Raw genomic sequence first — 25,497 nt, 5'->3', positions numbered from 1 at the left:
TTTCTCTCTAAGCCTATCTCCACCTCGACCTTTAGTCTCCAGTGTGGGGACCGTGCCTTCTTAGTCCCCTCTAACGTGCCAGTAACAGCACAAAGAGAGTTCAGGAATGTTAACCCCAGAGGAGATCAGGAATGGGAGCGGTTCGAGTCCTTACCAGGGCTCTGCAAAGTGAGCAGAGGGAGCGGCATTTGTATCTTCATGAAGCAGGTGGAGAGCCTGACATTTGGGGAGAATAAGAGACTCAATGGAGGCAATCTAGAAGAAGTGGCCCCACTGGGGACAAAGCCCAGGTCTGGCCGACCCCTTTGGCCCTCCCACTGTGTCTGTAACTGTGGCCAGTGACATCCTTTGACAATACAAAGGCACTTTGGAAATGGTCGAGCTGCAACCATTCAGATATGAGGAACAACAGTTCCTTGACAGTCTCAAAGAATCTCTCCGTAAATTTTTTTAATGTTTGTATTTACTTTTGAGAGACCGAGAGAGACAGCGCAAGCAGGGGAGGGTCAGGGAGAGAGGGAGACACCGAATCCGAAGGCAGACTCCAGGCTTTCAGCTGTCAGCACAGAGCCTGACGTGGGGCTCGAACCCACGAACCACAAGATCATGACCTGAGCCGAAGTCAGACGCCTAACCGACTGAGCCACGCAGGTGCCCCTAAGAATCTCTCATTAAGACCTTAAAAAAAATCCCAAACATGATCACAGAACATAATTTTCACTCTACAGTGCAGTAAAGTATACCTGCATATTTTCGGTGACTTACTTCCAAACCTTAATGATTATATAAATAATGGAGTCTGTTTTACCGCTGGTTGGAACGCTCAAAACACTTAGCGGATTGCTCATTCTTATTTTTGTAGAGAGTGGATGGGAAACTCATTTTTGTTGAGGCTCTGAACCACCGCTGAATTGCATATTTTACTCTTTGGTGTAGTCTAAAGTTCTGTTTTCTTTCTTTTTTTATTATTTATTTTCAGAGAGAGCGCATGAGCACGAGTGGGGTAGGAGGAGGGAGGAAGGGAGAGAGAGAGAGAGAGAGAGAGAGAGAGAGAGAGAGAGAGAGAGAGAGAGAATCCCAAGCAGGCTCCGTGCTGTCAGTGCAGAGCCCAACCCAGGGCTCAAGCTCATGAACCATGAGACCATGACCTGAAGCCAAAATCAAGAGTCAGACGCCTTTTGCACTCATAGGTCTAGCAGGAAAACAGGAGAGACCTAATGGAGAGCCAGGGGGAGCAGAGGAGGGAGAGAGAGTTGGAGAGAGAGAGAGATGCAAAACTTGAGAGACTATTGAATGCTGAGAATGAACTGAGGGTTGAAGGGGAAGGAAGAGGGGGGAAAAGAGGTGGTGGTGATGGTGGAGGGCACTTAAGGGGAAGAGCACTGGGTGTTATATGGAAAACAATTTGACAATAAAATATTATGAGAAAAAAAAAGAGTCAGACGCTTAACTAACTGAGCCCCCGAGGCGCCTCTAAAGTTCTGTTTTCTGACTAAGGTCATTTGTTTTCTCGGGCTTGTTATTTTTCTCTTTTCCTCTATCCTTAGCACCCTTTCTCAGACCATTTTCTGTAGGAGAGCAACTGCACACTTGAAGGGAATAGAGAACAAAGTCACTTCTCACTATGGCAGACAGGCAGTCGGTGAGGCTCACTCATTAGCCTAATGACTCACTCCCACACATCAGCTTGGGAACCCAGGAGATGGAAATCTGTGCTTCACAGAATTACACGTTATGGGCCTTATTACATGTTATGGGCCTTAGAGTCCACTGCGAGGCCATGAATTCTTCAAATGCTGGAAGCCTACTCATGGTTAGGATGAGATGCTGTTAGGAGGAGAAAGCACAAAATAAATAGAAGCCACAGTGATCAACCTCAAGATGCTATCACATCCGATATTAGCACTGCCAGCTCTCTCCAATCTTTGGCTATTGGGCAACTTACTTCGCATACTGTTTGATTACTGAAAGAGTTCCGCACAAACATATTGGATCCCTTTGGCATTCCTCCCAGACCTCGGTGTGACCTGTACTAGAGTCGAGGAGATGAGAAGTGAAGAGAGAGGCCCACTCCCATGAGCCTTTCAACTGGGTGCAGTTGGGTGGGTGAGTTAAGCTTTAGGAGGGAGGCCGTGTCCATCAGAGGGCGAGAGGTGAGGTGCAATGGGACCTGGGGACCACGGGCTGCCCTAGGGCCCAGAGGAGGAGGCAGCCGAGCTCCAGGCAAAGTGTGGGGGGGAGAACAGTAACCCCGACCCTCCAGTTCCCACCCAGATGCTGGAAGGTTACAGCTGGTTCCACCAACACCTGCTGGGGAACCGCCCCACACCTTTCAGGAGGAACGAGACCTTGAACCGCAATGACCCACCCCCTCTCTTTCTTTCCCCGCTTATCGCCCACATTGAATGCACCCAACCTGGCCCGGGTTAAGTGCATTCCCCATCCCTGATCCCCCACGGCCTGCGGTTTATGCATCCTGTTCTCCGTCTGTGTTCCCAACCCTGTCATTGCCCAGAGAACCCACAATTTGGGCCAAGGTCATGAGTGGTTTAGAATAGCTCTAAGGCTCCAATCTCAGCCCAGCCATGGGACCGGCTACTGTCGCTGACTTGGCGAAGGGTCCATAGCTTGACTGGCAAAGGTGATCTTTTCTCTAGTGGGACTTTCTGCGGCCATTCTTTCATGCTTACCGCCTGTGCCTAACTATCGGGTTTACTCCCTTGATGACTGTTATCAAATGATTCTGTTTAGGCGTAGAAGATATTCCACCAAAAGGTTTTCTTTCCTTTTTTCATAGGGCATTTTTAAAAACGTTTATCTATTGGGGCACCTGGGTGGCTCAGTCGGTTAAGCGTCCGGCTTCAGCCCAGGTCCTGATCTCATGGTTTGTGGGTTCGAGCCCCGCGTCGGGCTCTGTGCTGGAGGGGCAGAGCTTGCTTCAGATCCTCTATTTCTCTCTGCCCCTCCCCTGCTTGCGCTCTCTTTCTCTCTCAAAAAATAAATATTTTTTTAAAAGTTTATTTATTTTTGAGGGGCAGAGGGGCAGAGAGAAGGAGATAGAGAATCCCAAGCAGGCTTTCCACGATCAGTACAGAGCCTGATGCGGGGCTCGAACCCACGAACCATGAGATCGTGATCTGAGCCAAAATCAAGAGTTGGGTACTGAAACAACTGAGCAACCCAGGCCCTGCTCTCATAGAGCATTTTAAGTGTAAAATGATGGTCACACTCGCTTTGATTAACAGAGACCTGGGACATTTTTATCACAGCATTGTTTACCTTGGTGCTGGGCTGCTGACCGTAGAGGTCCACGACTCAGCAGTGAGTACCCCATACCCTCGTGTGTGCGTGCCTGTGTGCACGTGTGCAAGTTGGGATTGGAGAGAGAATTTTTATGAATCCAGAGCCTACTTTATATGTAAGGATACCGATAAATGGCACTTAGAGCTATTATTTTTTAATATTTATTTTTCCTTTGGGTTGAGGAAAGCACGAGCAGGGGAGAGGCAGAGAGAGGGGGACAGAGGATCCAAAGCAGGCTCTGTACTGACAGGCGGACAGCAGCAAGCCCGAGGTAGGACTTGAATCTATGAAGCACAAGATCATGACCTGAACCGAAGTCAGACGCTTAACCGACGGAGCCACCCAGGTGCTGCACAGCTCTTACTTTTAGAGGGTGAGGCACACGCATGTGACCATATTATGACTCCTCTCGAATGGATGCTCTATGGTTGGCAATAATTACTGGGTGGGATGAAGTTCCCTTCCCCCCCCTCCCCAAAACACATACGAGTCACTCAGCTTTGGAAATTGCAAAGATCCTATGATCCTAGATATAGGACAGGAGGCCTCCGAGGACCGACCTGAGCCAGTGGTACCGATGTTCAGGGGGCCCGTTGCTTTGTGGTGCTGGGAAAGAGCTCCAAAGAGAAGAGACACAGCCTTCCGAATGTGCCAGCAACAGTAATGCCTGCAAGGAGTGCAAAGAGTCATAATGATAATATTTACTTTGAAGCTGCTCGGGATTCCAGGCTCCACTGGGCTGTGTTGAACTTGGAATGAAACACATGAGACAAGCAGGATCGAGGCTAGCTCAAGAGGAGGGGAGGGACAGCTAGCAATCTGTCAAGGTCAGGGGTCGACTGCTTTACGCATTCATCTCTGGGAAAGGCAGCCACTCACCTGTCGGAGACGGACTGCGAGCCGTGGTGTGAGAGTGCGTGCCAACCCTCTGTTGGGAGAAATGCCAGGAAGATCAGGAAGGAGATCAGGAAGGTTACAGAGACACGCATGACCTTGTCCCTGTTCATAGTCTCCCCAGAGTTCCTGGAGTTTCCTTTGGAACACCTCCTTGTTGAACTCAGGGACCTCTCCCTCGGTTTATTACAGTATTCGGAGCTGGCAGGCCCTTTACCCTCGTGTGGCCGTGAGCTCCATGTGAACAGGGATGGCGGCCGTCCCGTTCATTGCTGCATCACTGGCCCCTTAAAATTGCACGTGGCTCCTGTTAGAGGCTCCGTGAACATTTGTCCAGTGACCAAATGAACCTACATAGTGCACCTACGGGACGCACTGAAGGCATATCGGCTATAAATATGGGCCCCAGTGTCTGACTGGATTCGGTACCGGTTTTGTTACTTACTACTTTGTGACCCTAGACCAGTTCCTTCCTCCACATTTTACAGATGAAGATGGTGAGGTGCGGAGAGACTGAGGAGTGGAGCGAATTCATGTGGCTGGGAAGTGGCTTGGTTAACCCTTATTAAGGGCAAACGGGAGTAGCTCCCTCATAAGTTTATCCTGGGGAATAAATAAGACAATATAAGTATGGTGCCAGGGCCCGGCACACAGTAAGCACTCCAGAAGCTGTAGCTAGTGTTATTACTCCGACCTGCTGTTTTTATGGGAAGAGAGACCAGGGCCCAGAGAAGGGAAGGCACTCGGCTGGGCCTCTACCGAGAACCTGGCCAGGACTCTGCATTTCATCGCTTGCGAGGACTTAATTACACAAGGTGCCAGAGGATGCAGATCTTGGCAGCAGGTGAGGACAAAGGCTGAGTAGAGAGGTCCACGTTGGACTCTCCCAGGGAGTGGGGTTTGAGAAAGCGTATTTCACATTACATGTCTTAAACTGAAATTCTTTTTTAAAAACCTGGTGTTTCCTGGGGTGCCTGGGTGGCTCAGTCGGTTGAGTGTCTGAGTTTGGCTCAGGTCATGATCTCACAGTTCGTGGGTTCGAGCCCCACGCTGGGCTCTGTGTGGACAGCTCGGAGCCTGGAGCCTGCTTCCGATTCTGTGTCTCCTTCTCTCTCTGCCCCTCCTCTGCTTGTGCTCTGTCTCTCAAAAATAAATAAACCTTAAAAAAATTTTTAATAAAAAAATAAAAACCAGAATATCATCTACATTAGGCCAAGTGAGATGGAATCCTCCTGGCCGGTGGTGGTGGCTTAAAAAGGGTTAAGAAACCCTACTGTCCGTACAGGTAGGGAGGTGCAGAGAGAAATGGACCCCTTGGGACTCCCCAGGTTTCCTGCTGGAAACTGCCAAGTCCCCACCTTCCTGCAGGGCTGTGGAGGAGGCTGACCTGATCTTCCTCAGTGCTGGGTCCAGGGCAACATGGGAGGAGACAGCATCCCAGGCTTAGGCTGGGTCTGTGCCAACCGTTAAGAGACACCCCCCCTTCACTCCCCGCCCAAGGCTCCACAGTGATGGAAAATCGGAATGGGAGCACTCGATAGCCATGGGACATGCTCGCTTGATTTTCCTGCCCTCTTCTTGTGTTGCATGTATCACGATTCCCCGGACACCCGCAGGTTCTTTTCATCCACTCATCGCTGGGCATCTAATTTCCACAGCCCTTTTGTGCTGGCAGGCATTTGGGTGGTCATTCGTCCTGCTGCTCTTCCCTGCCGCCCTTCCCTGCCCTGCCTGGCTGGCCTCCAGTCGCCCAGCTGTGCAAACAGAGCAGCCGGCAGTCTGTCGCTTGCTCCTGCCGCCTCTGCATACGCCTTGGCCGGGAGCACTCCCGGGTACGGGAAGGTACCCCATCCTCTGCTCTCTGCCGATCCTTAGCACCAGGGACCAAGGCGCCAGCTCCAGGTGCTGGGGGCTCAGAGCCCACCACTCTAGGAGCTGCGGGACATTCAGCAAAGGGCTCACAGAACAGAAGGTGGTGGAGGCGGGGAAATTCATCAGGCATCAAGGTGGGCTCAATGGGCGCCTGGGTGGCTCAGGTCATGATCTCACTATTCGTGGCTTCAAGCCCCGCGTTGGGCTCTGGGCCATCAGCACAGAGCCTTCTTCTGATCTTCTGTCCCCCATCTCTCCGCCCCTCTCCTGGTGGTTCTCCTTCTCCTTGTCTCCCTCCCCCTCCCTCAAAAATAAATAAACTTAAAAAAGATAAAAATGGGCTCAAATGTAGCTTGAACGTCAGCACCCAGAGGGAAAGTGATTTAGGGGTGAACCGTGTTCCCTCCTCAGAGATAGATGCAACTGGGCCGCACCCCTACCTTGGGCAGGGAGGGGGTGGTGATACATTCCATTGCTTGGCCAACTCTGCCACCTCCCATTGCAAAGGCCCCACCTCAGCACATGTTTCTTGAGACCCAAATACTTCCTGTTCCTTTAGGGAGGAAGAAAAAGGGGCCTCTTCTGGGAGAATCTTTGCGGCTAATAGGTATAGCAGGCCTTGGCTGGAAACACGATCTGTGTGAGGAGCCATTTCCCCGCACCCTGGCAATCCAGCATGTTAGTCAGACCTGGCTATGAAATTGGGCTGGGGGGCTGGGGAGCCCGGGCTGAGCTGAATGTTCTTCTTGTTCTCCCTCTCACCAATCTCTACACACAGAAAGTTCTCTCATCATAGACAGATATTCAAAAAAGCACATCCTGCATTCAGATCTCATTATTCAGACTAAAAGGCGTGCAAGATGGCCTCCTCCCCAAGGGTGGGGAGCAGATGGACCCTTTGCACGTATGAGCTGCAGCTCTAACCCTAGCTGTGGATCACCTTGCAGATTTGTACTGTTGGTCCCAAAAGGGCAGGGGGGGAAGGGGAGGGGGTTACCAGGTCAGGAATTGCCCAGTGCTAACCCACTCCCCTCTGTGGAGACATCTCAAGGGTGGGGAGGGGCGAAGGGGAGCAAGAGGTGAGGATACCGGAATAGCAGGGTGCTCTGGCTAGCCCAGAGGCAATCCAGGGTGATTAGCTACTCAGTCTTTTATCCCTGGCATTCCTGAATCGCTTGGCAGTTGGGGCGGAGACCCAAATGCAGTCTGGGTCCATGGAGATGATATGGGTCTGTAGCGCCCAGCCCAGACTGTGGCCTCACAGGACATTCCCGCCCAACTGCCATGCCACCAAGTTTCCCCCAGTGTTTTCATCTCCCAGGAATGGCCCCCCCAAATGCTTCACCGGTCCCCATAGGCTTTCCCTGACTCGTCTCCCTGGTGCGAAAGTTAAGGCTTGCAATTCCGAGGCTTTAATTTATCAGTATTCTGCAGCCTGTTAGTTAAACACGCACATGATGGGCTTGTTTGAAATCTAAGGGGAAGAAGAATTTGTGGCCTGCTAAATTCCCTCCCCATTAGCTAAAAATGGCCTTCCCCCTGGGATACACATCCAGGCATCCTCAGAGGATATTTATTTGACAAGGGACCGACCGCACTGTCCCTTTCTTTTAGAATCGAAAATAGCCTTCAATTTTTATGACAAAAGCTGTCCATGTTCCACATAGAAAACCTGGAAAATACACAAAAGTATTTAAAGGGGGAAATGAAAACTGCGCATGACCCCACCACCCAGTGGGAGCCCTTGGTAAGAGTATACTGTATTTCCTTCCGGACTCTTCCCAGGCATAACTCTACCTCTCCTGTCACTGCCTATACATCATTTCTTTTTCTGACTATAAAAGCAATGCGTATTAACCTTCAAGTAACACAAAAGTAAGAAGGCTAAAAGGAAAATTACCCCAATTCCACTATCCTGAGATGCTCCTGGCTAATACGTTGCTGCAACTTCTTTCAATTTTTTCCACTTAACTGAGAGCAAAAAGTCTATTTAGGTTTTTAAAAATGTTTATTTATTTATTTTGGGAGAGAGAGAGCTAGAAGGCGCGTGAGCAAGCGCCCTAGTGGGGGAGGGGCAGAGAGTGAAAGAATCCCAAGCAGGCTTCATGCTCAGCTCAGCGAGGAGCCCAGCACAGGGCTTGATCCCATGACTGTGAGATTATGACCTGTGCAGAGACCAAGAGTCCAACGCTCAACCGACTGAGCCACCCAGGCGCTCTAGTGTATGTAGTTTTTATATGCTCTTCATTTGCTGTCTTCTCTTTTCCACGTCAACACAAATACAACCAAAACATGATGTGGAAAGGCTACAGGGTCACTGGATGAGCAGACCATCATTTATCATTTTGCTTTTCAGGCGAGACAGGTTTGGGCAAGTCGACCCTCATGGACACCCTGTTCAACACCAAGTTTGAGGGGGAGCCAGCCACCCACACCCAGCCAGGTGTCCAGCTCCGGTCCAACACCTATGACCTCCAAGAGAGCAACGTGGGGCTAAAGCTCACAATAGTGAGCACGGTGGGCTTTGGCGACCAGATCAACAAGGAGGACAGGTAAGGAAAGCAATGGGGTGTGGAGGCTGCCGGGAAGCCACAGGGAGGCCCTGGCCACGGGGTCCTTCCTGGACGTGTTCCCAAAGTGGCGTGTGCAGGCTGCCAACACCGTAAAAGCGCGCCACCCCGCCCGGGGTCCTGTTTACATCAACCATTCTACTCGACCCGCTTTGCCAAAAGAAGGGTGTCTTTTCAGTATACATGGGCAAGGTCCCCGTTCCATTTGGCAGACACGTGTCGAGCTCCTACCTTGTGCCGGGCACTGCCATGCCCTGACCATCTAACACGGGATGACTTTGTCTCTGCCCTTGCGGCAGTCACAGGGAAGACCGGTTTTAAGCCAACAAGTTCCGTCGAGTGTGATATGCTTTGTAAAGGACAGGGTACAAAGGGCTGAAGGGCAAGTTACCATGAGCACATGAAGTCAAGAACGGTCAGTTCCGTGTGGGAACGTCAGGGAGGCCTTCACGGAGGACGTGCCCCCTGCACCGGCCCAGGAAGGGAAGGGAGGGGAGGTCAGTCCAGGCTAAGGGAACTGTTTGCACAGAGGCAAAGAAGTGTAGAAGAATATTCTATGGAACCATCACTTGGTCTGTTTGGCTAGCTTGGAGGCAGATTTGCTAGGAAGATAGTGAAGCTTACACCATAGGGCCCTCACTTACACAGGCCCTTCCAAGGCCCTGTAACTAATTTTTAGTCATAATGGTGTTTTGTCTTTCTTGGAGGGCCTTTCCAATTGTATAGGCTTAAGGCCCCACCGTACCGGGGCTGCCCCTGGGCTAGCGCTTGGCGTGAGCTAGAGGAAAGTTGGGGGAGATGAGCCTGAAGAGGTCAACGGGAGTCAGTCAGATCATGGAGGAATTTCTAGAATGTGCAGACGTGGAGCCATTGAGAAGTTTTATGAGTAGAATGAGATAGCCTGACCTTTGAAGAAGGATCTTTGGAAGGGTATGGAGAGTAGGAAGATCAACTAGGAGACTGTTGGGCCAATTAGATCAAGGCCAGAGGCAACACAGGTGCCGAGATAGGAAAAAAAGAGGCAGGTTTGGTAAAGACTGAGTAGGTAGAGTCACCAGGACTCGGCAGAGACCTCGTGTGGGGTTGTGAAGGCAAAAGAATTTAGAATGAGGCCCATATTTCTGGCTTTGGAGAGTTTACAAATGGTGGCGGCATTCAGTGTAAGAATTAATAGGAGACCAAGGTTCTAAAAGAATTAGCTGTGTCGAGTTTGAGCTGTCTGTGGACCGAGAGACCGGATGACCTTGAGCCGGAGGCAGCGGAATATACAGGGTTAGAGGTCAGTAGAGGGTCTGCACTGGAAATTCAGATTTGGGTTCTCAGGGTATCGGGAGCTGTGTTCCAGTCACAGAACCGCGTACGGCCATCCGGGGATCAGAGTGGAACTCGGCGAACGCCGGGCTAAAGACAAACACCTAAGGATGTTGAGTGAGCAGATGGAGAAAAGACATTCTGAAAGAGACTGAGCAGGAATATGCGGAGAGGTAGGGGGAGAGACTGTGGGGCTGGGGGGCGGGTGTCAGAATGGTGCATGAGGGGGGTGGGGAGCCTCAGAGTTGGGATGTGTGGAGGGCCGGGGGGACGTCACATAGTCATCACACGTGCCTCATCCTTTGAGGATTCTCTTGCTTCTTAGATGAACTGGGTCCCCAGTTCAGTTCTCTTTCTCCCTCAAGGCTCCAACAGCCATACTCCTTTCCTTAAAACGGAGAAAAATATTTAGCTTCTGAGTAGTTGAACTGAATCTTGTTTTCCATTTGAAATTCTAGACGGACACACCTCTGCTTTTTATAGGTTTGATTTCTGTGCTAATCTTGTTTGGTTGAGAATAAATTGGACCCCGGGGAGAGGGGATATTTTGGGTCATCTCAGCTCCAGACTGCTCAGGATCTTTTCTCTTAAGTTTCTTTCAATTCTCAGTAGTGTACATTCAACGTATCTTTTTTTTTTAAGTTTATTCATTTATTTTGAGAGAGAGAAAGAGTGCAAGTGGGGGATGGGCAGAGAGAGTGAGCAGGACAAAGAGAGAATCCCAAGCAGGCTCTGTACCACTGACCACCGGTAGCAAGCTTGATGTGGGGCTTGAACCCACACACTGCGAGATCATGCCCTGAGTCAAAGTCAGACGCTTAAGGGACTGAGCCACCCAGGTGCCCCCATTCAGAATATCTAATGTTGGCAACCACCTTGGTGATGATGGTTTGGGAGGACCGAATGGATTACGGCCCCTTAGAGGCCAATCTATTTCCGTTAATGTAATTTCCTTATTGTTTTTCCTGATTATAAACATGATATGAACTAATACCAAATCAAATAATACAAACTTGAAGAAGTAGAAATGAAAAGTCTCACAGAAATTGGGCTGGGGTGGAGTAAGCTCCAGGGATTTGTAATAAAAAGCAATGTTTTCTTCCTACTGATGGGGCCATTTGGGCACAGATATGTCAGCGCCGCCACATTAACACAGAGCACTAGAATACCACCCTTTACTCAGGGTGCATGGTGGACTAAGAAGAACAGTGACTAAGGCCACATCCTGGGGAAAGCCACTATGTAAAAGATGCGGGAGCAGGGCACCCGGGTGGCTCAGTCAGCCGAGCATTCGGCCCAGGCCATGATCTCACAGTTCATGAGTTTGAGCCCCACATCAGATCCCCTGCTCCCCCCTCTCTCTCCCTCTCCCCTGCTCATGCTCTCTCTCAAAAATAAATAAAACATTTTTAAAAAAGGATGTAGGAACAAGAGGGAGACTGAAGACACGCCAGAAAGAGGCGTGCTTAGGACCTCAATGCTTTATCTCAGACAGACCGGAGTTTGGATCCCAACTTGTGCTTAACTGGCGTAGAGGTCTTGGACAAACATGTCACGCCGCTCTCGGCCTGTTGATAACTAATAGTGTGGCCGGTCCGGCCCCTGTGGTTCTTATGCCAGCAAGATGCCTTCAGCCATAACCATCAGGAAACTTGGGGACCAAAAAGGTCTTGGAAAACACACGGCACACCCGGGACCACACAGTGAGGTCACAGGGTAGAGAAAAGAGAGTGTACAGGTCTGAGGTTCTGCGGGGAGTCTAGGCCTAGGCTTTGGTGGGCTCACCCTAGACTGGGGAATTTAAAACAGAAAAGCGTGAATTTAAAGCGCTGGAAGAGAAAAACAAATGGCCCAAATGGTTATTTATCGAAATCAACCAAGATTTCTCTTTTAAAAATTTTTTTAAATCAACCAAGATTTCTATAACAAGGGAGCCCAGTGTCACAGAGTAACTCATGAACAGAAGATGCTGTTATGATCATGACTTTTATTGGTAGAAGACTCGAGGGAGAGTTGTACCATGTAGCATATGGGAGAGAATAATAAATGGAACTGAAAAATATCCATTGGGTTTAGCGACACGAAGGTCTATTCGTACACTAAGGAATAACAGTTCCAGGCAAGTTGTGAGGAGACGTTAAATTGCCATGAGTGAATGGAAGGTAAGTAGATAAAGGCATCAGAATAGCAAAAAGAGGGGCGCCTGGGTGGCTCAGTTGGCTCAGCATCAGACTCTTGATTTCGGCTCAGGTCATGGTCTCACGGTTCATGAGATCGAGCCCCACATTAGACCCCCAGCTTGAGATTCTCTCTCTCCCTTCTCTCTCTGCCACCCTCCTCCCACGTCCCTTGTGTGCTCTCCCTTTCTCCCAAAATAAATAAATAAAACTTAAAAAAAAAAAGAATAGCAAAAAGAGCAATATAACAGAAAAGTGAGAAAAAATTCATGTTTACAAGGGAATTTGGCGAATGTAAGTCAGCAGGGAATAAATGGACTATTCGGGAAAATGTGCTGGGAATATAGGCCATCCGGGCGCCTGGGTGGGGTGGCTTAGTCAGTTGAGCATCCGTCTCTTGATCTAGGCTCAGGTCATGATCTCACGGTTCGTGAGTTCGAGCCCTGAGACGGGCTCTGTACTGAAGGCTCAGAACCTGCTAGGGCTTTGGTCTCTTGCCCGCCCCCACCCTTCTCAAAATAAATAATCTTTAAAAGAAAATGAAATAGGCCTTCCATTAGGAAATAATAAAATGAGACTCTCCTACACAAACACTAGTCACAAAAATAGATTCCAGTTGGATTAAAAACAAATTCTAAAAATATAAGGAGAAAATATAGGAGAATATTTTTTATAGCTTTAGGGGTAGAGAAGGCTTTTCTAATTGTGACACGATCCAAAAGCCATATAGAAAAGGCCAACAGATTTTAACTTACTAAAATAAAAAAAACCCCACCCTTTGTATGTTGAAAGATACTATACACAAAAGTAAAAACAAACAACAAACAGGGTGAAGATGTTTGCAACGATATCACAGGCAAAGGATCTTTCCAAATTGTACAAAGAGTTTCTGCAATTCAGTGAGAAGCAGGTAATTGACAGAAGGGGAACTATAAATGGCCAATGAACATGTGAAATGATGCTCGTCCAAGGTCACCAGTGATTAAGGAAGTGCAAAATGAAATATTTTTGATCCATCAGATTTGCAAAAATAAACAATAAAAATATAATGGCTGCTAACACCAGCTGATTTCATTTATGTTGCCGGGAATGTCAATTGATACAGATTTTTTAAGAGAGCACATTTGGTGGGATCTGTGAAAATTTTCAAGGCCAATATCTTATGTTCAGCAGTTCCACTTTTAGGGACATGGCCTAGAGAAACTATTGCACACTTCATAACAAGCATATTCACTGTAGCACTGGATAGGGACTAAAAAAATTTTTTTAAACAGTTTATATTTCCACCAATATAGCAACAAAGTGAGCTGTGGTCCTGCCACACCAGGGCATTGTGTTTGGCAGTTTAAAAGAATGTGGTAGATCTGTGTACACTCACGTGGACATGTTATTAAGTGAAGAGAAGTTCCAGAATGAGACATAGACTGTGATGCCATTTGTATAAATCCATCCTTCCCAGAAAGACAGCAAACATCCCCCGACCCCATATCAATGCATAGGAAAAAAAAGATCAGCAAAGAGAATCAACAAACTGAAAATAGTAGTTACATCCGAGGAGAGGATGTGTATCAGTCACATAATTAAAAATACATTTAAAAAAGAGTGAAGTTTAAAAAAAAAAGGAAGCTGATAAAGTGGGTGTATGCTGCTCATTTTAAAAGCTTTCCTGAACTGGGAAGAAGAGATAAGACACTTTCTAGAGGAAGGCAAAGAGGTCAGGGGAGACTTTTTATTTGTTTTTTAAAGTTTATTTTTTTTGTAGTATTCTCTACGCCCAACATGGGGCTCAAACTCACGACCCCGAGATCAAGAGTCACATGCTCCTCCAACTGAGCCAGTTGGGCGCCCCACAGGTGATGTCTTCGAGGCCGAAAGAGAATGAGAGATGAGGAGGAGGAGGGCTTGAACAGGAGCAGAAGCTCTGAGGATGTGAGAGAAAGAATCCACAATGCTTAGCAACCAAATTGATGTAGGGGATCTAGTTCAATTGGTAACTATGCTAAATTGAAAAAATAAATGAGACCCATATTTATGCTAAATGTCACATGTGTGCCAGGTACACTGCAAGGGGGTGGGAATACTAAGAGATAAGGCACAGATTTTAGTTATGGAACGTGTAATTTAGTGGAAGTGACCAATACGTAGCTTACAAATTCCACGTAGCGTAGTAAATACGCTAACAAGGCACGTGGAGGGAACTGTGGGGATAAAGAGGAAGCGATCGGCAAAGCTGCTAAGAATATAAGGTGAAGAGGAGGTGGCCAGGGGGCTGAGCTAAGTCTTGAAATCTTGCAGGATGCACACAAGTTAGCCAACTGCCGAACAGTGGGTATCCTGTGCCTATTTGTCAAGTAAATGAAATATATGTTGATGGAAACTTAAAGAAAATACCTCTGAGTTTTTATCTTTCAAGACCAAACGTATCTGTCGAATGTGTCAACTAGGATGCCACTGAGGGTAGAAAACAGTTTACAATGTGCTGAGGAATGAATGAGGAGTAACGAGTGAGTGAAGGAATGAACGAGTAGATTATTCTTTCCAAAAGTCTCCACGAACCCACTAAATTTTATTGAATTTCTATGATATGCCAGGCCCTGTGGTAGGTGCAGAAGACAGGCTCTATTGCTAAGGGAAGAAAAGACATAGGGTGGTCGTTGGGGAGAAATGCGTGGTTGAGGGGGATTGAGTGGAGGAAAGATCTTTCTTTTGAGATGAGGGAAGACTTCAGCATGTTTAGAGTTTGAGGGGAAGGAGTCAGTAGAGGGTGAGGAGCTGATAGATGAAGCAAGATTCTCAAAGACCCTGAAGACAATGAGAGTCAAGTACACACAAGGCGATGGGCCTCGCACAGAATAAGGGACCCTTCATCCTCTAAGACCAGAGGAGAGTAGGGAAGGGTTGATATGGTTTGAGAGGGGAGGCGAGAAGATGACGCTGGAAGTTTTGCTGGTGTGAGTTCGGTGGCCTCAATTCTGTTGGTAAATGTGGGGATCAGCCCGGGCCAAAGGAAATGAGGCCAATGAGGAGCTGATAGCCTGCGAGATCATCAAGGTCAGGGTCCCAGAGGACTCCGTGAGGTGAAAGATCAGGTTTAGGAGGATCGAAGGGGTGAGGGCGTTGGAAAGCTGTGAGGTTGTGGTCAGAGAGCGGGATGGTAGAGACGGGGTATCTTGGGTGAAGCCAGTCTGGCCAATGGTAAGGTGTGTGGGTGGCTGAAGCAGAGGGAGCTGACAGTTGTGAAGTTTAGACAGTCAAGGAATAAAGAGACCAGAGGTTGATAGATTGTGGGTCACATGCCACCAGAAGAGAGTGGCAGGGCACCTGGGGGGCTCAGTCAGTGAAGAGTCGGGCTCTCGGTTTCGGCTCAGGTCATGATCTCACAGTTTCATGAGTTTGAGCCCTGCGTCCGGCTCTGCGCTGACAGCAAGGAGCCTGCTTGGGATTTTCTCTCTCTCCCTTTTTCTCTGCCCCTCCCCTGCCCATGCTCTCTCTCTCAAAATAAATACATAAACTTTTTTTTTAAAGAAACAGGTGGTATATGTCTCAAATGAAGAAAGGGTTTTACGCTGAGGTAGAGGAGTCACAGTCTGCAAGTGGCACTGAGTGGCCACACGAATGCCTACCCCACTGACCCCAGGGCACACAGGCTGTGGGAGAATGAGCCGCTTGCGCCAGAGAGGGCTGCCCGGTACCCATGTCCTCGGGCTTGTGGTATCCTTGGAGCGGGAGAGGGGAATCAGGTTTCCATTAGGGCAAAGAGATAGGCCAGTTCTCTGAAATGGAAAATGATCTAGGCCAGCCCTGCTTACACTTTCCTGTCGCACACAAGGCCTCGAGGCTCTTGAGATAATGCAGATTCTGACCCCGTAGGTCTGGGTTGGGGACTGACTCTGCATTTCCAACAAGCCTTCAGCTGGTCCAAGGGCCACATGCCTGAGTGGCAAAGCCGTAGGCAATTGTGTTTATCATGGTTCAGTGGATGGGGGGGGTTCAAAGGGCACAGAGAGAGCTATGGGGCAGGGGTGGGGGTGGGGTGGGGATGAGTCTAGGGAGGACAGAGCACACTAGGGACGAGTGTAGAGGGAAGAAGAGGTGCCTATGGGGATGGCGACAGCCTCAAGTAGCTGTTGTCACTTTGGGCATTGTTCCAGTAGACCTGACCTTGTGCCACCTTGGTTTTGCTGTCTGAGATGGCTGTGACCTGGCCTCGTGAGTCTCCGGCAGGGAAGGCTCACATGGCCGTGTTTGCACAGAGGGGCCCGAACATGGGTGAGGAAGGAGCCTGGGGCGCCTGGGTGGCTCAGTCTGTTAAATACCCGACTTCAGCTCAGGTCATGATCTCACGGTTCGTGGGCTCAAGCTCCGCATTGGGCTTTGTGCTGACAGCTCAGAGCCTGGAGCCCGCTTCAGATTCTGTGTCTCCTTCTGTCTCTGACCCTCCCCTGCTCGTGCTGTCCCTCTCTCTAAAATAAATAAAAAAAAAAAAAAAAGAAGAAAGAGGAGGAGGACCACTGAAAAGTGCTCGTTGAGAGATAAAATCATTCGTTTTCTACACTCTTTAAGAAACCCAAGGTAGTCAATCATTGGAAAATAATTCTTTGTTTTTTAAAGCTTAGTTACTTATTTTGAGAGAGAGAGAGAGAGAGAGAGAAAGAGCCCACAAGTGGGGGAAAGGCAGAGAGAAGGAGAAACAGAATCCCAAGCAAGCTCTAAGCCATCAACACACGTCCCAGTGCAGGGCTGAAACTCACGAACTGTGAGATCATGACCTGAGCTGATGTTGGATACTCAACCGACTGAGCCGCCCAATCGGCCTCATATTAACTGTTTGAAAGTGAACAGCTGAATGGCATTGAATACATTCCCAGTGTTGCGCAGCCGTCAGCATCTGCCTAGTTCCAAAACATTTTCATTGCGGTCCCAGCACAATACCCTCCTTCCCCCCTCCCCTTATTCCCTGGCAACCGCTATTTTGTTTTCTCTCCCTATGACTCTGACAATGTTTGTCCTTTTGTGTCTGGTTTCTTTCACTGAAAGAGTATTTTCAAGACTGGTCCCTACGCAGCAGGTATCAGACTATTCTTCCTTTTAGGGATTCAGTAATATCCTGTTGTATGGAGATGCGACATTTTGTTTAGCCAGACAGTAGTCGATAGTCCTTGGGTTGTCTTCACCTTTGGGCACTTGTGAATAGTTCACTGTTCTTCCCTCACTAGCTCCCGGCTCCCTTGCCTTCTTTCTACTGCAAAGCTCGGGTTTCTTTCTCTGGACCATTATCTTTGTCATTCCTCTCTGGAATGCTCTTCTCCCAGACCCTCCATGGCTCGCTTATTTCCACCAGTGCAGCTCAAAGGTCAGATTGTCAGGGAAGCCTTCCTGGTCATTTTTTTTTTAACATTCATTTTTGAGAGACAGACAGAGCATGAGAAGGGGAGAGGCAGAGAGAGAGATGGAGACACAGACTCCGAAGCAGGCTCCAGGCTCCGAGCTGTCAGCGCAAAGCCCGATGTGGGGCTTGTACTTGGGAACAGAGAGATCATGACCTGAGCCGAAGTCAGATGCTTAACCAACTGAACCACCCAGGCACCCCTTTCCTGATCACTTTTTATCGTCATTAACTTATTGTCTTCACAGTACATACATTACTGTCTGAAATGGATAAGTAATAGCGTCCAGGCCAGGAATAGTTTTGTGCCTTTGGCCTCCTTAGCTATCCATCGAGGTTTATGGACTCATTCTTAGAATAACCGTTTGAAATGCCTCAAATACACCACTTATACTAAAAATACAGTTCCCGCAATGTTTTCAAATTGTGATTTAGTAATCCATGCCCTTCCTTATTCATTCCTAAAATAATATCTATACACAGGTCCATAACTCTCATCATTCAGAAGGTGTGGAAGTATAAATGTTATTTTGAGATATTTGCAACAACCACAATAGGAAATCAACATATCGGTGATTTCTATTGACTGTGAAATCGCAGGTGCTGCTAAAGTTACCATAGCTCATTACGTACGCTTGTGCCTGAAGAAATTGCTAAGCTTCCATGAGAGCTCGGTGACAACAATGCGGTTCTCTTCCTACCCAAGTTTGCGGGTCCTATGAATTCTATCCATACACCCCCTTGGAGGTCCATGGACGCCAAGTGAAGAACCCTTTCCCTAAAACATGAAATACAAACAGTAGTGATGATGAGGGATCGGTTATGTTGGCAATGGGTTTTGGAGGAGATGAAAGAGATTGTAGGGAGCTGGGGAATAATGAGCAAGAAGAAAGCTGTTCTTTCCACCCTGCGTGGAACTTGGGCGTGAGAGATGTCAAAATGTCCAGCGTAGAAGGTATGTGAGGGAAGCCACGTCTGTGAAGGGGAGTTAGGTATCACCCAGGAGAGGGGGACATTTGTGTGGAGGCTTCTCTGGGAGTAAGGACTTTGTTGATCGTGGACTGGAGGCCAGTGAGCACAGCAGAGTCGGGGGTGGGGGACACTTACTCTCTTCCGTATCAGCATGCCGGGGCCACCAAGAACACACTGATGAGTAAGTCAAAGATGAATCACCCATTCAGGCAATCAACCTATAGCATTTGGTTTAGAGCCTGACGCAAGAGCAGAAAGAGAGGCCCCGGGTATCACCAGGGACTGGGGTGGGGGGAGAAAGAGCTCAAAATGCACTCTTTCCGTTCCTTTTGTAGAACCAAAAACTCAAATAAAAAAAAAAGAGAGTTATATAATGGAGAGGGAAAGAAAAGAGGCGTTGCCACGATTAGATAACTCAAATGAGCCCATCACCCAAAAGTTAATTAGATAAGTCTAAGGGATGCACCCCCCACACACACCGTTACTCTGAATTCTTCAGGAACCTTCTAAGGATGTCTGCAACCAAGAGATTCTTGGATGCTGTTACCCTTCAGAATGGCGTTTGGCTCAGAGGCATCAAAGGAAGAAAAAAAATGGATTTTATTTTTAGATTGTTCTCTGGGGTTCCAGAGATACTTGCATGGATCTCTCCTCTGGATGTGACTCTCAGAATCTAGGATTTGGTGATTCTTTTTTTTTTTTTTAAGTTATTTTCCCTTCTCTGCTAGGGGCATCTTTGAAAAAGGCTCAGGTTGGGGGCCTCCTGCAGGTGCGAAGCATGGGCTGGTCCCCGCAGCCCCTTTGATCACGTTTCTGCAAACTCAGTGCCCGGGGCTGGATAGCAAACCTCTTCTACTTTGCAAGGAGGAAGCCAGGACGGGCAGCAGACAGAGAGGGAGATAAGAGAGACAGGGAGATAAGAGCAGAGGCAAAGCTGAGGCAAAGCTGACCTAGTTAGAGCAGAAAGAGGCTGCAGGGGTGGGAGGGATGGCCTGGGAGAGAAGAAACGAGCCTCCTAGACCAGGGAGGAGCAGAGGACTGGCTCTTGTTTAAGACGCCCTGGCAAGACTTGGGGTCATAAAGGGGGCTTTGCACGGAGATTCAATGAGCTGGGTGTGGAGGGGAGGATCTTTACCAAATTTTGTCCGAATGCTTAGATTTTAAAGTCACGCTGTTGAAGGAAATGAGAACCAGAAAGCTATCTGGACCTCAGGCGAGCCACGTGGGCAGTGCTGTGAACCCAACAAGACTGGGCAGAACCCGGAGCATTCTGATAAGATTCCCCGGCCCGGCTGCCACTCGGTACCCAGCTCCTCATACTAGGCACTGGGGGGGGGGATATGGAGGAAGCAAAGATGGGGACCCGGCCTGGAGCACAATAAGCACCTCCCTCCCAGACACTGCCAGTGAGCTCCACTGCACCGGGGCCCCATGGGGGATAGACGAGTGCCTGTCATGGTCTCTGTCCCTCCAAGGGATGCAGTGTATTTGAGGGAACAGTAATCCTTGTTAATAATGCAAGCACATTATGCAACCAATAGCATAATTCGTTTTTATGCTCCGGGGTCATAGAAGGCGTTTCTGGCAGAAGTGGGGAAGGCCGTGTGGAAGAGGAGGCAGACATTCTGTGGCCCTGAGGTCTGGGAGGTCAGGACTGGGATGAGAAGAGAGAGGTGGAACATTCCAGAGAGAAGGTACACCGATAGGCCTAAGTTTGGCACCTGCGCAGACCACAGCCCGATGAGATTGGAGGCCTGTTGAGCGGAGATGGAGAAACCTAGGAGGATGGGGAGAATCAGATTACCGAGGGCACTTTCACCTACTAAAAGGGACCTGATCTGGGCACCTGGGTGGCTCAGCCGGTTGAGTGTCCAACTTCGGCTCAGGTCACTATCTCGTGGTTCGTGAGTTCAAGCCTGGCATCTGGCGCACTGCTGTCAGCCTTCTTCAGATCCTCTGCCCCCCTCTCTCTGCCCCTCCTCTGCTGTATTCTCCCCAAAATAAATGAATGTTTAAAAAATAAAATAAAAGGGACTGGATCGAAATCCCGGGGTCAGAAGCAGTCGCACTATTTCCCTGCTCTCCCCTTCAGCTATAAGCCTATCGTGGAATTCATCGATGCCCAGTTCGAGGCCTACCTCCAGGAAGAGCTGAAGATACGCAGGGTGTTGCATGCCTACCACGACTCCCGAATCCACGTCTGCTTGTACTTCATCGCCCCCACGGGTCATTCCCTGAAGTCTCTGGACCTCGTGACCATGAAGAAGCTGGACAGTAAGGTGCGGAGGTAGGGGGGAGGGCAGGTGGGGCAGGCCAACCTGAATCACAAGTGCTGGTCTCTTGTGCAACGAAGGTGCCAGATTCCGGGAGAGGATATGCGGCCTGCTCGCCCTCTCCTTCCTTCCCCGTCCCTCAGATGGTGTCCCAGAAAGACGGGGTTAGTGACCCAGCAAACCCGCGCTGTCTGCTTCATGATCTGTTTTGCCAGCCATGGACATAGGTCCGCCCTTGCGTTGTCTTTCTGCCCTGATCCCGCTTGGTTAGGATAAGGATGGATGCAAGCAAGGTGGCTGACGGGGGTCAAGGGGCTCAGTCCTTGGCAACAGAAAGGTATTCTTTCTTTGCTCCAGTACTCGCTGGCCTGTCCTAGAATCAAATGTGCAAAACTTGACTTTGAAAGGTATTGTTTTTTATTATCCGTAATTCTTTTAACAACGACGGCTAATGTCTGTCGAGTCCTCATGTTACGCCACTACCGCGAGAGCACCTCATGGAATAGCTCTTTGGATTCTCACAACTCTGTAGGCAAATGCTATCATTATCCGCCCCATTTGCAGAAGGGAAAGCTGAGGCTCCCGGAGACTAATGACTCGCCTGTTGTCATATAGTAGGTCCTGGCAGCATCTAGATTCGAACTTAGATCTGTGACACCAGGTGATATCACCTTCATTCCTGCGAAGGGTGGCGGTGGGAATCAGTCATGTCCCTCCGTACAAGAAACTGGAAGATGTAAGCCCCACACCAGATATCTATTAGACAACGATTCTTCGTGTTAAAGGATTGTTTGCTTTCTGAAAGAATTGATGCAGGATGCTTAAAAAAAAAACCCTGAATATATTTCCCCGTGACATTTCATATGTGCCTGGCACTGTGATGAGCACTTGAGATGCATTATTTTATTTCATCCTCCGGTAATCCAGTGTGGTAGATACTTTTATTCCCATTCTCTCCTGAAAATACTGAGGCACAGAGGGTCTAGTAGCTTGCTTCAGGTCAGACAACCTGTAATGGGTCTGCGACTTGGACCTGGCTCTCTCTGACTCCAAGGTATTTTTACTTTACAGAATTCTAATTTATACACGTTATTTACTAGCACATCAGCGAGAAAAACTGACATTCAGCTATAATCAAAACAGGAGCAATTTCTTTTTTCATTGTTTTGCAGCAACGAGCTCGCCAACCCATGAGTAACTGCCTGCTTTGGAAATGTCATTATGCCCTGCGTGTCCTGTACAGGGCAGCAGAGAGCCACGTGCTGGTGGCCCAGTGGCCAGGTTGGGCTCTGTAGGCAGCCTTTGGCAGGTGCTCGTGGTGTGTCTATGGGGACAAGGTGAAAAGCGACAAGGGGGGATCAGCTCTGCCTGCTGCTCCATCTTGGCTTTGACCCTCTCAGCCCCCTGCGAAGACTTCAAGAAAGGTACCTACAAGGGCCCAGTCCTTTCACCTAGAACCCCAACCTGGTGGCAACCTTCAGAGGTACGCCTAAGGCCAAATGCGAAGCAGGCAGGGTTCATCTTCCAAGGGCAGAGCTCCTTCCGGGACCCAAGCACGGTCCACACTGCCGCACTGGAGCCTGCTGGCAGGAACGCCTTTGGTCACCATGTGACCCTGAAGTTAGGTGTTCCCTGTTTCACGAAGGCATATGCATTCCACGATTCTTTACCTTCCAGCACGAAGCATCCAACTTTGGCTCAGGTCACGATCTCATGGTTCGTGGGTTCGAGCCCCACGCCGAGCTCTGTGCTGACAGCTTGGAGCCTGGAGTCTGCTTCAAATTCTGTGTCTCCCCCCTCTCTGCCCTTCCCCCACTCCTGTGCTCTGTCTCTCTCTGTGTCTCTCAAAAATAAACATTAAAATAAAATGAATCACCCAAGCAGTGATCTTGATATTAAGATATCACACAGCTCATCAGTTTGGATCTGAGCTGGTTAAGATTATGGATTTAGGAATAAGGCTAAACTTGGGTCTGGATCCCAGTTCTCCTACTTACCTGCTCTGTTGCCTTGGACAAGTTACTTAGCCTCTCTGTGCCTCAATTTCTCATTGGTAAAACAAGAAGGTTGTTGTCAGGGTGAGTTGGCTTAATCCATGTAAAGCACTTAGTTCAGTATTCAGCATTTAGCAAGCAGCACCCATTGTCATTTATTCTATTGTTACCTGGCTACAGAGGTGGCCAGTCCTGGACCACTGGGTTGAACTGTTCCTTCTGACGGCTGGTGGAGGTCCTTTGTCACACTGCTGTTTGCCGCAAATCACCAGGAATGATCCCACTTTGCTCCTTCCTTCCCTAGGTAAACATCATCCCCATCATTGCCAAATCAGATGCCATTTCTAAGAGCGAGCTCACGAAGTTCAAAATCAAAATCACCAGTGAGCTTGTCAGCAACGGGGTTCAGATCTACCAGTTCCCAACAGATGACGAGTCCGTGGCTGAGATCAATGGAACCATGAACGTGAGTTCAACCGGGGTTCCACCTTCTGACCATTTGCCATTTATTTGTATTATTATTATTTGACATGCTAGCCATCAGACATCCGCATTCATTTTAGTGTGGTCAGCTCTCCATCGTCTGAGTCTCAGGGGTTTGTGAGAAAAGATCCAGAACCCAAACAGCTCCTCTCCCCTAGTAGTGGCTGCCCGAAAGCCTCAGAGATGCAGAGATTACTTGCAAGAGACAGAGGGAGGAACAGGCCAACTCCAGAAGAGTCTGGAGCCAGAACTCAGACCTCTCCGACCACTCTTTGATGCCGCCCTGGTCTAAGCCAGTCCCCGTGGGACTGCCAGAAAGGCAAACAGTCTTCGTCTCTGACCCAAACAGTGCCATGACAACCACGGGCCCAAAGTTGGCTTGCTCCTGAGACTTCAGGGTAATCTGTACTCAGAGAGCGGAGCCCTCTGCTCCCAGGAGGAAAAGCGACATATAGCCTCCGATGTGTCTGGTGACTGGAGAAATGTTATTTTTAAGTTTTGGGGTGATGTTTTGCTTTATTAATGCGGGTGAATCAAAAAATGCACCCCCAACTTGCCATCTTTCCTCTCCTGTCCCATTCCCCCGCCCCCCCAACAGGAGGAATGAGTAACGAGGGAAGGTGGGGAGTCAAATACCGCCTCATGCTTCTTTACAACGTGTTGATGGCATTGCTGTTCATTGTTGTGATTTCAAGGAGACAGCTAATGGCTTTCAGAAAGCCTCTGCTTTGGAACAGATTTTTTTTTCCCTCCCTGTTGAGAGGCATCAGTTTTTCCTAATGACATAATGCCTGGGTATGGCCAAACTCAGGAAAGCCTTGTAATAAAAGCCATTTTTAGAAAAGTTTCCTGCCGCCGCCGCCCCTCAGATATCACGATGGCATCAGCCGCCACCTCCTGTAAATTGGCCAACAAATTAGCGTGGCGGGGCGGCAAGTCGTTTTCGCCTGACTTCCTGCCCGTCAGTGCACCTGAGATGTGTTTGTGATTGGGAGTCCCTCATCATCTCTGACAAGTGTGGCTGAAGAGCAAGGCTGTGTGGAGGGTGGTGGGTGGAGTCCTGTCCTCGGACCGATCTGAGCAGGAAAAAGAGAAAGGGGGAGCGGGGGACAGAAAGATGAGTGCTTGTTCTCTCAAGCAGCCAGGGCATTTTGATGGAAACCAGGCTCTGTCATGAGAAAACCTGAAACGTGCCTGGCCCGTAGGAAAGGGGAGCCTGGAGAGAAGGGTCACGTGGTGTCACTGGCCCTGCGGTCCGGAAGCGTTGAGTCACCTCAGAGCATCAGGCCCCGTAGAGCCCTTCCAGCTTGGGTTCCCTGGGGTGCCTGGGTGGCTCAGTTGGTTAAGCGTCCGACTCGTGATTTTGGCTCAGGTCATGATGTGTTGGTTTGTGAGTTCAAGCCCCACATTGGGCTCCATGCTGACAGCAGAGAACTTGCTTGGGATTCTCTCTCTCTCTCTCTTTCTCTCTTCGCCCCTCTCAAAAATAAAATAAACATTAAATTATTTTTTAAAAAATACTAAAAAGTGCTATGTTGGTCAAATTGAATGTTGTTCTATGAATGGCTCAAACCATGGCCAGGGGCCAGGAAATGGGCCCAGCTACTGGGCTCAGTTGGTGGACCATCTGTGAGGTCTTGGGTTCACCCCCCACAAAGGCATACAAGCCCGGTGAGGGCACGTGGCAGTCCAGTAGGGTCACAGAGAGACCCACAGCCCTGAGCCCTTCCCTTCTCCCACTTCAACACTGCCATTTCCGATGTTTGCACGTCCTTTGGCAAGAGTCATCGAGGGTTGACCTGAGACCATGAGGCAGTGTGCTTGCTCAGTCTGCAGTCGCGGCCTGAAACGGGAAATATTGTCCACCCTGGGAGGAAGCCACTCCTGATCAGAGAAGGAATAAACGGTCCCGACGGTCTCCATTTCACCAGGCCAAAGAGAACGGCCGTCCAGCCTCCCAAGCATAATGGATGTACTGGAGCTGGAATAGAATAATTAATGCCAGTTGGATCATCAAACACTTTATTTTATTCTATTTTCTTTAGTTATGTTAGGATTCTACATTTTTTTTAACTTTTAAAGTTTATTCATTTTGAGGGGGGAGCACAAGCTGGAGAGGTGCAGAGAGAAGGAGAGACAGAACCCCAAGCAGGTTCCACACCCTCAGTGCAGAGCCTGGCGTGGGGCTCGAACTCACAAACCGTGAGATCATGACCTGAGCTGAGATCAAGAAGAGTCAGATGCTTACCCGACTATGCTACC

The 25,497-nt window shown here is 48.9% G+C and overlaps 1 protein-coding gene across 8 annotated transcripts in view; it reads left to right on the top strand.

Annotated features, from left to right (window-relative positions):
- Positions 1–25,497, top strand: part of SEPTIN6 (septin 6) — a 64,896-nt gene that overhangs the window by 16,259 nt on the left and 23,140 nt on the right. For all 8 annotated transcript variants that reach the window (XM_029929490.1, XM_029929494.1, XM_029929495.1 and 5 more), the window contains exons 3-5: positions 8,426–8,621; positions 20,578–20,764; positions 23,057–23,218. In XM_029929490.1, the coding sequence (XP_029785350.1) occupies positions 8,426–8,621; positions 20,578–20,764; positions 23,057–23,218 (545 nt within the window). The remainder of the gene's footprint in view (positions 1–8,425; positions 8,622–20,577; positions 20,765–23,056; positions 23,219–25,497) is intronic.

The sequence above is a fragment of the Suricata suricatta genome, chromosome X (assembly GCF_006229205.1).
Source record: "Suricata suricatta isolate VVHF042 chromosome X, meerkat_22Aug2017_6uvM2_HiC, whole genome shotgun sequence".
NCBI classification, from domain to species: domain Eukaryota; kingdom Metazoa; phylum Chordata; class Mammalia; order Carnivora; family Herpestidae; genus Suricata; species Suricata suricatta.
Note: the sequence above shows the minus strand (reverse complement) of the source record. Positions and strands in the feature narration are given on the sequence as shown.